Raw genomic sequence first — 13,535 nt, forward strand, 5'->3', positions numbered from 1 at the left:
TTTAAGTGGAAATAAAAATGGAAATAAATGAAAGTGTCCAGAAATGTTCAGAAGGTGTGCAAATGTGCATGTATGTGCATATGTCAATAAATGTCCAGTACCGGGGTATGTGCATCTGTGCATGAGTGAACAGATGAATAATGTCCATAAGTGTCCATTTCTGTGCATTCTTGCATTTTCTGTAAATAAATTTAAATTTTATTTGTCATGTATACACAGTATAATATGCAGTAAAATGCAAAAAATGCAGAGATGATTAGTCCTGTGTATTGATCTGGTTGAGAGACCGTATCGCCTGCGGGAAGAAGCCCCTCCTCAGTCTCTCTGTGTTGGCCTTCAATGAGTGGAATCACTTCCCAGACTGTAACAGAGAGAATAGTCCATTGCTGGGGTGGCTGTTAGAGTGCTCATCATCTGTGGTTCATACAGTATGATAGGGAGATTAAAGCAGCAGATCCTACTGAATGAAGATTCTACTGTGAAAACCTCTAGCCCAAGATTATCTCAAATTACCAGGCGTTAAATTATTTTAATGTGACGAGCAGGACACCCAGCCCCCAACACACACACACACACACACAATGTAACATAAAATGTAAAATTCTGGCAGTCATTGGGTGCTAAGTGAGTGCCAAAAGTTTTGCTCTCCTTCTCCATTAACACACAGCTGATAAAGTTCTACTTTGATCTATCTATCTATCTATCTATCTATCTATCTAGGGTTTGTACTTGTGTACAGTTTGTTTTTAAATTGTCTTTTTTTACTTTTTAGTATAATGCAGGATACAGGATGAAAGAAATGTGTAGTAGGTTAAAATGGTAAAATACTGATATTTATGGTTAAATAATACTAGTACCACTACTAATCATCATCATCATGTCATCATCGTTGATTTTCTTTGCTGATGCACACATTTTTAACTATTGAGAAATAATTTTTAAACCACATTGTATTAATCTCTTGCAGGCACGTTGAATGAGTATTATTATAATTTAACTATATATTCATGGAAAAATTAATGTGTAATTTTATTTTTTAATTCTTTCCTACAAATCAGAACATGATAAATGAGCATTATACAAAGAAAAAAAAAAAACTTGTGGACAGCATACAAAGCAATCTCACTGAATAACCGAAGAAAGAATAAAAAAACACTGATGTAAAGTTAAGAGAAAAAAAAGGAATAAATAGATGTGTATATTATTATAATTAATATTTTTTTTAAATAGTAAGTTGGATGGTGCCATTATTATTATTATTATTATTTTACCTTTAATAAATATGGATGTAAAATATGCTTTTATTATATATATATATATACTTGTACCTGTAGTGCTATTATTATTATTATTATTATGGTTGTTGTTCTTGTTGTTAGTAGGACTAGCAGTAGTAACAGTAGTCCTTTCATGAAGAGGATAAGGAGGAGCACGTACTGTGGGCGTGGTTATCGTAAAGTGGGCGGAGCCTCGCCCCGGGGGGGGCGGAGTGGAGTAAAGCTCCGTGTAAAACTCCTGAAGCTCAGAGAATCAGCTGAAAGTCTTTGTTTTCGGCGCGATACAAAGTAACACCTCGGCTCTTTAATCCCTGAATCCTTCAATTACAAAGTTACAGTCCGGGTTCAGCCCTCAGCACTGAACCTCCGAGAGGAACCCAGAGTCCAGAACCTCGAGTCCAGAACCCCGAACCCCTGACCCAGCCCTCTCTCTCCCAGTGATCTCGGTTCTTTCTGCGTGTGGAGACCCAGAGCGAGTCAATGCAGCGGTTACTGTGTGAGAAGGTGATGTCTTCAGAGGGCATCAGCCCCAGCGGGGAGGGGAAGGACACCAGCCAGAGGAAAGTCCTCGTCCTCCTAGACCTCTTCTGTCTCTTCCTGGGTAGGTTCTTCTCTTGTTTTTTATTTCTATTTGCTGTAATGTGTGATGGATGGATCCCCAGCTCTACCTCATTTCCAGCCTTGAATGAATGAATGAATGAATGAATGATTACAAATTGTTCTGCAGCCATAAATTTGGAAAAAAAAGAGTAAAAAAAAAAAAAAGATAAGAAATATTTGTCCTTATTTCCAATTTATTAACTATTGTAACTATTACCAATACAATCGTTATTTAAATGTCTTTAATTATTTCTTACTTAATTCCAGATGAATAGAAAATAACACATTAGTGTAAAAAAATAATGCATTTATACTATATGAACTAAAATAGTATATAGGGAAAAGAGTATAACACTTAAATAAATATATAATATACTGCATATGTACTTTTAACTACCTGTTGTTTTTAATAAATTGTATCCGTCATCACACGTTATTACTACTTGGTTTTACTTTTCTTTACCGACTTTAAATGAAAAAAAAAAAAAGATAAATCTGAGATCTTCGACACGACCAGCATGAACACATCTGTCAGAAACCCCTGGTCAACCAGGTCATGACTCTCTGTTGATGTTTCAGCTTATTGTTTCTTTTATTCAACAATAAATCTGTCAATAATAGACAAAAGGGTGCTTTAAGAGTCCTAAACTTTTTTTTTTTTTATCTGACCAATAATCCTGCTTATTTGAAAATCAAAAACATTTTTGGGAATTTCATATCTATAAAAAAAAAATCCAATCAACAAAAAAAAAAAGAACAAGAAAATAAACAGAAGTCACTATAATGGTGTTACATTTCTGTGTGTGCGTTCTGCAGGTGTTTGCTTTCTTCTATATAAGTCCTCTGATGAGTTAAAGTGGTTTGTTGCGCTTATGGAAAAACAATCGCGTTCATTTTACATGTTTATCTGAGCATGATGTGAACCCAAATCACACACCGCACATAGACTAATACAGTGCTTTACACATGCATATAAATGCGCTTATTGCACAACACACCTCTTTCTGCAGTGCAATCATAGCTTTAACAAATAATTTGATCGGAACAGGACAGAAAAGCAGTTTTTAAAAAAAATTTTAATATAAATTTATCATAAAATCTCCTTTATTGTCAGTATTTATAAGCCAAAGTTTTAAACTAATAAAGACAACAGCTGGCATGAAAGACGAGACAGGACAGTGAGTTAACAATTGAGTACATTACACTACTTCTACAACGAGAAATGCAGATTTGTTTGGTTTAATTCAATGTCATGTTGTTCTGCAGCCGGTATGCAGGATGTAGTTAGAAAGGTGAAATAGCAGATTACGCAGACGAAGCTCCCGAGTCCACAGGGAGACGTGAAATCCACCCTACATCGAAAAAAACATGAAAAGGAAAAATGGTCCTAGTAACTGTAACAAGTCAAGTACGAACCTGTTACAGATCCGTTCGTGCTTTTCCGTCACATTGTTGCTGACTTCATTGTTCGAGAGGAAAGAGGGATTTTCGCTAAGAAGCGAGAGCAGTGTTTCTAATTCCTGACATTCAGGTCCATGAGCTGCGAACAGAGCTGTTGTGTTTTTTTTCGGGGTTCAAGTCTAGGACAGAGGATGTGATTTAAAGGTAGACGAGGAAGGAAAAGGTGGGGCGTGATGTTGTGCTTGGACAGCTTTTAATAAGCTTTTACACATTCCTGTGGCCAGTTTCACTGGAATGTGAGCTTGTAGGCTCTGTTGTGCTTTCACTTCAGGATTTTTTTCTTTCGAAGAGAATGCCAGCATCCTTTCGTTTCTTGTTTGTCTGTATTCACTTCCCCAAGATAATTCGCTATCTTATCTCTTAACAGCCAGGAAGTTATTTACCCGATGAAGCACAGGGAGTGACCTGAGATTAACCAGAAGCCATGTCAGAGTTTTGGGGAAGATGATACAGATTGCATGTGTTTTTTGTTTATTATTTGTTTGTTTCCCTCGGCTAGCCGTATCGTGGCCTCGGTGGCTTTCAGCTGTCCTCGGTGATGGCCCGAATACAAGTGCGCCATGTTCAGCTGCTGGTGCGGTCGGAGTGGAGTAACCACATGGAGGAAGCACTTGAGCAATTCCTCTTGTATGCAGATGCACACAGACACACACACACACACTGGTACAGGATCTAAGGATGGAAATGTTAAATTAATGTTAATTTGTTATGTAAATTTCTACACCTACATACACCTTTTACACTCCCCAGCCAAGAAGTCTAACATTTCTTTGGACCACCCTTCGCTTTGATTCGGCCAACATTCACTTCCTTGCATTAATTTCGAATTTTAAATTCTCGACGGGAGAGTCGGACCACAGTGTGAAACCATCTCCAGCACTTCCAGAAGATTCTCATTGAGGTTAATGGTCTAGATTCCGTGGTGGCCGATCCATGTGTGAAGACGATGGCTCATGCTCCCTGAATCACTCTTTCACAATTTCAGCCTGACTAATGCTGGCATCATCATCTTGGAATATGTCCATATGCCATCCGTGAAGGGAAAATCCGTTGATGATGAAATCTGGTGATTCACTTCATTCAGGTGGTCGGATGACTTCATTTTATTGCCACATAATGTTGCTGAGTCTAGACCTGAGCAACTGAAGCAACAGCAGATCATAACCCTGCCCCTCAGTCACTCAGTACACTGGGCATGATGAGTGCTTGACTTCATTCTTATCCAGTTTCTCCCATCACTCTGTAACATCTGGACTCATCAGACCACATGACATCTTTTCAATGCTCCACAGTCCACTCTATATGCTTCTATAAGGCAAAACCGAGACTTCGTTATCCTACCTATCCTATCTTTACCAGCTGTCAAAAAAAGTTTACTGGGTCATTAAGAGTTTCATTTTCTATGGTGTTATGGAAAGATGTAGAATGTAAGAACGCATAATAAATCTTACTATAGTAAACTTTAGTACATAATAGACTATAATATAGTATAGTTTTATCCGATTTTACCATGGTAGGCACCGCAGGAAAGAGTAACAGGGTAGGTACTGTCATAGTACGATGGTTCAGCAGGTATCTAACATGGTATGTTTTTTTTACAGACTGTAATGTATTAGATATCATAGTGCATACTTCTGGTAAACAGTAACTACACACACATATATGGTATTCACCAAAGTATTTTAAGATTTTTTTGTTCTGATATACAAGTATCACATGTCAAATATAAAAAAACCTCATCCTGTTTTAGAAAAACAAAACAAAAAAACACTGGACCGTTTAATATATGTGTAAAGAATCTCCAAAATATTAAATTAATATTACAAATTTAGCTTTTTAAAACAAGTCAATTATCCAGACCAACAGTCTTCAGAATGGCTTTACATTATTATATTCAATACAAGTGAATTACTTTATGTCCTGTGTGTGTGTCTGTTTGCAATAAAATCTCTGCCGGATTTAAATGCATGCTTCTAATCAGCTTTGTAGCTCTGCACGCAGGCTGCTGTGCTGGATATGTTCGAGATTACTAAAGACTTGTCTACTCCAATCAGCAGAGGAAACAAACACTCGGCAGCTGTCGCCATTTAGGTTTAATTATTAATAACCTCCAGCTGGGAATGCACGGACATCTGTGTCTTCCGAAAAACTTTAATATAAATATCTGCCTTAGACCATATCCAGTTCTTTAGTGATGTCATACAGACACATTGCAACTTATTGCCATGTGTTTGGCTTAACGCTGGATCATTTTTGAAGGAACAAATGGTTCTAAGCAAACAGAGGAGCTTATTTTTATTATTATTCAAATCACACCAGGCCTTTAGATCGTGCAGAATAATAGAACACAGTTGTGCGAGTAAAAACTCCTTATGCATTTACCCCAGTGTAACGCTAGTGCTTGGATACCATCAAGGTAGAAAGTTTTCTCAGTACGCCAAAGCCGTGATCAGACTATCTGCTTCAGGGCCGAAACGCTGGCCTCCCAGGAACTCCGTTAATGGCCGAACATGTGGAAATGGCTTGAAGTGAAGTCAGGATTGGGGGTGGGGGGGGGGTACTCCTTTGATGATTAAAGCAATGGGCCAGTAAAGGAGTGTCTACCTTGTTGTGAGACACTACATTAGTGTAGCACGGGATTATATAGAGAAATAAAGGTATCTTTTGCATTTGGTCTGAGTGGTCAAAAAACACTTTAATTATGCAAGTTCCATTACAGACAACTTTACAGTCTAGACAGAAACATGCAAAAAATGCCCTCACATACATGCACAAATACACTGCACTTACCTTGCCAGAGCTGGAAAATATGCGTGTGGATGTAAACCAGAATTGTAGCGGATTCTGGACTTGCAGGTTCATTTACCTATGAATTACCTATTTTCATCTCATTTGAACTTTGAAAAAAAAAAAAAAAAAGAAGAAAGCTAAGATCTGAGTCCAGAGTGTAACCCCATGTTTATTTCAAACAGCGCTCTAAATAAAAACCAGCAGCCTGAAGGAAAAGCGTGGCCAAAGAGGAATAATTTCTCTCAAGGTCAACCTGGCATTTGTTGAAGTATTTTGTATGCAAGAAAATCAGTCTCTGATTGGTTAAAAAGCACTCATCATTCCCCAGGTGTATCTGAAACAGTTGGTGTAACGATACAGAATGCATTCCTTTCACGCATCGCATCGAACACTTCTGTTTAGTTGAAGTTTCTGTTTTCACTTCTGTTCGGGGAGGAGGCTGTTTAGTGGAAACGTTCCACCACTTCACTTCAGATCCTTAGTGTAATTGAATTAAATAATCTGTTGTACACTTTCTGATGGTGGTAGGCAGTAGAGAGCGGGAAAATGGATTCATATGGAGATTCTTTCAAGTGGCGATTTACATATTTTATCCAAAATTATTATTTTTTTGTTTGGTTTGCATTTGAGATGCTAAAATCATCTTCATCTATAATCCTACAGGTGGCGTTCTCTAAACTCTACACACAGCGCAGCATCCTTTGTGGTTTGTTTAAGTGTAAGGATGTTTAGATTTTAAAACTTAACATAAAATTAGGATATTTATAAAATTTTGATACAATCATGCAAATGCAAATCGAATCGGCAACCCTAGTATGCAGCGTGTCTTTGGTACAACTTTAAAAGAGTTGTTTTCAAATGATCAAATAATAAATAATTGAATTTTATATTATATTTCTTGTGCATTAGGATAAAAAAATAATAAAACAAAAATTTGCATGCATCCAAAATTCTGTCCATATTGTCATTGGATACTTTGTAATTATTGCTTTTTGAATGTTTAAGTTTACTGTACATTTAAATGTAAATGTTCAGTCATTTGAGAAGAGTGTTTTGCATCATTTTGTTCTGTCAGTGTAAAGTACTTAGAGCTGTATGCACAAAGATTTTTGTTTTTGTATATAATCATAATTGAAATCATATATTAAGATAATTATCACGTTTAGAACTTTTAAAATTTACAGTGGCCGAGGGTTAAATATTACATTTGTTGTGTATTTTTCTTAGCTGTTTTTTTTTTTATTATACCTTATTCATTCTTTCAAGCAAATTACTCAACTGCAATTACTAAACTTCCATACAGTTCTTACGTGGAATGTGGTTTTTCTTGTTTGTTTGTTCGCTTGAGAGAACTCGATTTCCTGAGGGTTTAGCAACGGTTCTCGGAATTTCCAACCTGCTTTCAAGCCTGAACAAAGAAAATGTGGCAGAAAAAAAAGAGAGATAGGGAAAGGGAGAAGGAGAGAGAGAGAGAGAGAGAGAGAGGGAGAATTGTACCTTCTCTGTTTCTTTTTTCTCAGTTATCTACTCTGGAGCCTTATCAAAGTTCCCATCAGCACATTTCACTTTTATTGCTTAAGACCATTTACGATCTGCTCGTAATTTCTGCTCGAGTTAAACATCCCTACAGTAAACACTCGTAGGCTATTAAGCTTCTAACATTTCTTGCAGTAATGATCTCTGGTGTGCTCTTGAGGAGCGCTGGTGCGCTGAAGGCTCTCCAGCTGTGGGAGCAGGGCTTACCATGAGAGTTCATAAAACCCTCAGGCTACTTGGGGGGAGAAAAAAGTCAAACTCAATTTGTTCTTTTTGAAAACAGACTCCACACATAGATGCACATACACAGATCGATATCTACTGTAAATAAGCAGATATACATGAGCCAAAGGACTCCAGGAAATCTCATAAAATGCCACAATCTCTTCTCTCTCGTTAGCTGGTTTGCCGTTCCTGATCATCGAGTCCAGCGCTGTCCGGCCGTACCGCCGAGGCTTCTATTGCAGTGACGACTCCATAAAATACCCAGCCAAAGATGGAGAGACCATCAACGACGGGGTTTTATCAGCTGTGGGCACGCTGGTCGTCATCCTCTCAGTAAGTTTCTGTAATTTGCGGCCTTCTGGGATGGTTTTGTGGGGTGCGAGTGAGTGTGTAATTGTTATTATCCGGGGTTTGATCATGTCCAGTGTTCTCAGGATGGGCTCTGGTTACAACAATTGACCTTCTCATTGTTCTCATTTTTGTCCAACATGAAGATGAAAGCATCTTCCAATACAAGCTTTACTGCTGTAGTTTATCGAGCAGTTTGTTCATAAATAACCGTTCATAGCCACGTAACATTTTTCTTAGGATTCTTCTTTCTGGAAATAAATGCTTGTGGAAAGAAGACAGAACAGACAGAAGACTCCCTGGTCTGGGTCCCATTTAGTCGTTTTTCATTTTCAAAAAGGCATCCTCATTTCCAAGAACGAAGCAAGTGTCTTGCGGTTGACGGCAAGTTAACGGGTTTTGAGGAATGTTTCAGACGGCGCAGAGCTGGACCCGTACGGGCCAGGTGTTTCCGTGCAAGAGATCTGATGGAGGAACGAATTTCAGCCTTCATCGAATTGAAACACTGGTCCCAGACCAGCGCTAATACTCTGAGAGGCCCCAGATTTCAGACTGGGAAGCAAACAGCATACCATCAGAGTGAGATTCAACAGCTAGCTCAGCGATTCTCTTTATTAAAACCAGCCACATCCCCCCCAGTTCTCCCTCGCACACGTTTCGTAGCTTCGCCTGTGGGGGAGGAGGAGAGCTGAGCTGAGACATATGGTTCGAATTATATATAAGTGAAGAAAATGATGTTTAAATATGACTCGAATGCGTAAAATTCCTTAACTCTCCTGGCCAAAGTTGTTTGTCCAGAAACTGCGCATGCAAGGATGAAGATTAATGTTATGAAAACAGATGGAGTAATTACAACTGAGGAGGGCAAACAAAAAAAAGATGTACAGTTTCGGTTTTAGTGTTTGTTGTGCCTGTTGTCAACCTCGAGGATTGTAGTTTCAATTCTCTTCTTTATTTTTCCAAATTTTAAAGCAGAATATATCTAAAGCGTTTAGCTGTAGTAATGTATTATGTATTAATTACATACTTATATAGTAAGTATTATTCGATCTTGTTCTTAGTGCAAGAACACACTCTAATATACAAAATCTGGTGTTCATTTGTCTAGCAGGATATTAATGGATTTAGGTGTTTATTTGTGCGTTTACACAAGAAATTTGGTCTTCGAGAAAATTAGATATGGACGGAAAAAAATGCACATAAGAACACTTCCTGATGTATTACTGTTGTATAATATTATTAATAATTAAAATTATAATAATTATAAAGCACACGAGTACCCCCAAAATGTACTAACAAACAGACCGGTGTTTTACTAAATTGCATGTAAGTGTTCGTTTTTGTTAACAGCCAACAAAAATTCGTCCACAGAATTAACAAACAATTCAGAAACATAATGTTTTCCCACAGTTTTTACCCCCAAATTCATCATTACCAGAAGATCTGCAAGATAGACCGAATGTTTTTCCATTGCAGAAACATTCTTATTTTTTTTCAAATGTACTTGTATGCGTAAAAATAATGACCAACCAATAGATTATTGCAACCAATTATTACAACCAATCCGAGTGCAGAAGGCAGGATCTCAGGAGGCATTTTCAACATTTTGTATGTTGAAAATGCAGTAACTTCTTTTCTGACAAGCTTGAAGTGTAAATGAGCTAATGAGTGAACACTAGGAACTTTTAACCTTTTATTGCTTTTAACCCTTTTGCCTCTTCATTTTGACTTTCCACACATATAGATCACGATAGGCGAGAGCTTCCGGATCCACTACCTCCACGAGGGCTCCAATGCTTTTGTTAGGAACCCCTACCTGTCGGCCCTCTACAAGCAGGTCGGGGTTTTCCTCTTTGGCTGCGCCATCAGCCAGTCCTTCACGGACATTGGTAAGGTGTCGGTGGGCCGCCTGCGTCCTCACTTCCTGGATGTGTGCAAGCCCGATTTTTCCCGGATTAACTGTTCACTGGGTTACATCACCGACTACATGTGCACAGGGGAAGACAGCAAGGTTCAAGAGGCCAGGTATGACACCAGCAGCATGAATGGACCATGTTCTCAGTGTAAACACATCTGGAATGCATGCTAGTATCTGACGAACTTAATATATAGGAAAATCTATGCATATAAAAATCTATTTGGTTTTATTTTCAAATGTTATAGCTGGGTAGTTAATACATATATATATATATATATATATATGTGAACATAAATGTAGCAGCTTGGCATTATTGTTCCCTTTAATCTGATAACCGAGCTGCGTTATCTAGGCTAATGCTCTTTAAGCAAAGCGATTGATGTGCAAAAGTGCACCAGTTAGCATTACAAGAATCCGGTTATCGTACTAAACCATTTAACGCTCTCTCAGTGAGACAGAAAAGCTATTACTTCCTCTCTCAAGGAAAAAAATTTCTAGATATGTTCAGTCAGTCCTTGACACTTTGTCCTGTTTAGTCCATAATTCAGTGTTGATGATGCCAACTAAACTTTCTCCATATCTCTCGTTCTCATCAGGAAGTCGTTCTTCTCAGGCCATGCCTCTTTCTCCATGTACACCATGCTCTACTTGGCTGTAAGTACCTCAAATCTTAATCTCTGTTTAAGCTTCATTTTACTTGCTTGTGCATTTAAATTGTAAAGATTCAGTTGTCTGTACTAACTCCAGTCTGGTGTGTGTCTGTGTAGCTGTACCTGCAGTCGCGGTTCACCTGGGAGGGAGCGCGCCTGCTACGGCCTCTGGTGCAGTTCACACTTCTGATGATGGCCTTCTACACCGGTTTATCACGGGTCTCTGATCACAAGCACCACCCCAGTGATGTACTGGCTGGCTTTGCACAGGGAGCCCTGGTGGCCTACTGCATTGTAAGGACACACACACACTCACATTCGACTTACTGCATCTGTTAAGATCTCATAAAGTATGTCTGAATAGTGAATTATTAATTAGAAATAATGCATAAGTTTAACCCTTAACTTTAATAACCATTTGACTCGTTTATTACCATTTAAATGTAAAATAATGTAAACAATCACTACATGGGAACCAGTCGATATTGATCTCCTTGTAAGGACAACATTCAGTATGGATGAAGATACCAAAACATACCACTGTGGAATTTAAGGTTATTAAAGTTGGAAATGTATTTATATAATTAGCTCCCACATTATTCCATGTTTGCGCCTCCATTTCTAGGCATTTTGTTTCTCAGTTGTCCTTCTGTCCGTCCAGCCAAGATTCTTGTATGTGTAAGATCTAAGCAAGAAGTCAGTGACTGTTTATATGGAATTATCATCATAACCAGCAGATGAGTCAGTTTTGGAATTCCATCAGAGTCAAAGTCACAGCTAGGTCTAAAGTCTGTACCAGTGTTTCTTCAATGGTTTCCTTTATGTTTCTAGTATATTTTTACAGTCCTATTTAATACATATACAAAAAGGCTCAGAAGTCTGGATTCATTTGTAAAACCGTATGTTAAAGTATAAGGTGATTGTAGTATAACCTGGATCAATATAAATTGATTGCCTCTGACTTCGCAGCACTTGTGCATTCAAGAACACTAAACATTTCTTAACCTTTCTTTAAAAAAAACGAGGCACAAATCTCCCCTAACAAACACGGACTTTATATAAACTTGTACTCTTTTGAACTTTAAGCCTTGTAGCAAACAGATAAACTGTAGCAGGGACTGATTTATGGTCTCACTGTCTGATATCATCCGAATGAAGACGGGTTCCCTGTTGGGTCTGGTTCCTCTAAAGTCTATAAAGGGAGTTACCACTGTTGCCCTCTCGCTTACTCATCAGGGACAAAATGATAACCATAATTTATCCATATTACCTCCTTTTTTTCCCAGTTTTTCTATTATTATTATTTTATTCTGTGCTTTTCAACACCAGTCATTGTTAAATGGAATTAAATAGTAATCTCTGCCAATTCTTTTTGGCTATATATCCTTGTAAGATCTGCATTTTCTATTGAGTTCTACTCTTTTGCCAAACCTCTTCCTTTTTGAAGACATTCATTGAGTTCATAGTTACCAGGTACGAATAAAGAAACACATACATGTATATATACATATGCTCGGACCCTGACAGGCTATGCACTTTCTCACTCACTAGCTCTGTTCCCCTGAGTACCTCTAATAATAATTTTGTCTTGTCTCCCATTTCCTAGGCATTCTACGTGTCTGACCTCTTCAGGTCAAAGGACAGATGCTCGTCCATTCCACCAACTCCTATTAAGAAAGACCTTCTACCAAGTGTGGATCGGAACAACCACCTCACTTTAGCATGACTCTAACAGCCCAGGATAGGCTGAGCTGTCCAGTGGACATGGACTGAAGTGGTCACTGGCCTAACACTGGCTTTGGCCATCAGCAGACTGTTCTACACTGGACAGATAGAAACCACATGTGAATCTTATTGTGCCACATTGACTGCATGTTGGCGTTCAGGCCCACAATGCCATCTGTGAGCTGCGACACCTAGAGGAGGGAGCCTCTTGTTTTAAGTTCTTCACTCGAATTGTGAATCTCGACACCTCAAATGGACAAACAAAGCGACATGGTTATTTAACCTCAAGTGAAACAAATTCCTAGCTCACAGGAAGGATTTTTTTTAATGCAATTGGTACTTGGTGGACTGTGAATGGTATTTGAGAATGTAGCACAGTATTCAAACCTCATGTCTATTTACACTTGAATGTTCGGTTAAGTATAAAATACCTTGATCTGTTACATACAGAAGCCCTATATAATAATGATATATATATATATATATATATATATATATATATATATATATATATATATATACCAACTAAACAGACATAAAGCTCATATAGTTTCTTAGTTTCTATTGTTTGTATTGTCAAAAGGAAGATGAGAAACATCTGTAATAACAATACAGATGAGCTGAGGGCTCATACACAGAATGGGGTCCCTTTGTGTATTATATTATTTTGCGGACTTATCATAAAATATCAGATATTAGGCTAAAACAAATAGATAAATGAATATCTTGTGGTTCAGAGCTTGTGCAGATTTTAAGTCATGGTACTAGAGATATATCAGACTGCTATTGGCTAATCATCTTGTGCCATCAGATAAAATTATACTATTTTGTATTACATGGTTTATTATTGCACATCGTTGTTTATGGGCTGATTCTCAGAGCTCAAAAAGTGAATAAGACAGACAGGAGCTGGTTTTCAGATCTCATTTATACTCGGTATTAATCACCACCACCACCAGTGCCTGAGTGAATTGTTCTTCACATAGTGTTCATTCGCAGTTAAAA

At 37.9% G+C, this 13,535-nt stretch overlaps 1 protein-coding gene across 1 annotated transcript; it reads left to right on the plus strand.

The window, feature by feature from the left end:
* Positions 1-1,542: 1,542 nt before the first annotated feature.
* LOC128518803 (phospholipid phosphatase 3-like) lies at positions 1,543-13,025 on the plus strand. The gene is made up of 6 exons (XM_053492136.1): positions 1,543-1,878; positions 8,065-8,222; positions 9,982-10,262; positions 10,752-10,809; positions 10,923-11,099; positions 12,412-13,025. The coding sequence occupies exons 1-6, from the start codon at positions 1,758-1,760 to the stop codon at positions 12,529-12,531; spliced, it is 915 nt and encodes a 304-aa protein (XP_053348111.1). The 5' UTR covers positions 1,543-1,757; the 3' UTR covers positions 12,532-13,025.
* The last annotated feature ends 510 nt before the right edge of the window (positions 13,026-13,535 follow it).

Source organism: Clarias gariepinus, chromosome 1 (genome assembly GCF_024256425.1).
Source record: "Clarias gariepinus isolate MV-2021 ecotype Netherlands chromosome 1, CGAR_prim_01v2, whole genome shotgun sequence".
NCBI lineage: Eukaryota > Metazoa > Chordata > Actinopteri > Siluriformes > Clariidae > Clarias > Clarias gariepinus.

Bases quoted from the DNA above. Each gene is read 5' to 3' on its own strand.
- LOC128518803 (XM_053492136.1), top strand. From the start codon at position 1,758: ATGCAGCGGTTACTGTGTGAGAAGGTGATGTCTTCAGAGGGCATCAGC. The intron at 8,223-9,981 runs GTAAGTTTCTGT...CCACACATATAG, and splicing joins CGCTGGTCGTCATCCTCTCA to ATCACGATAGGCGAGAGCTT. The intron at 10,263-10,751 runs GTATGACACCAG...CGTTCTCATCAG, and splicing joins AGCAAGGTTCAAGAGGCCAG to GAAGTCGTTCTTCTCAGGCC.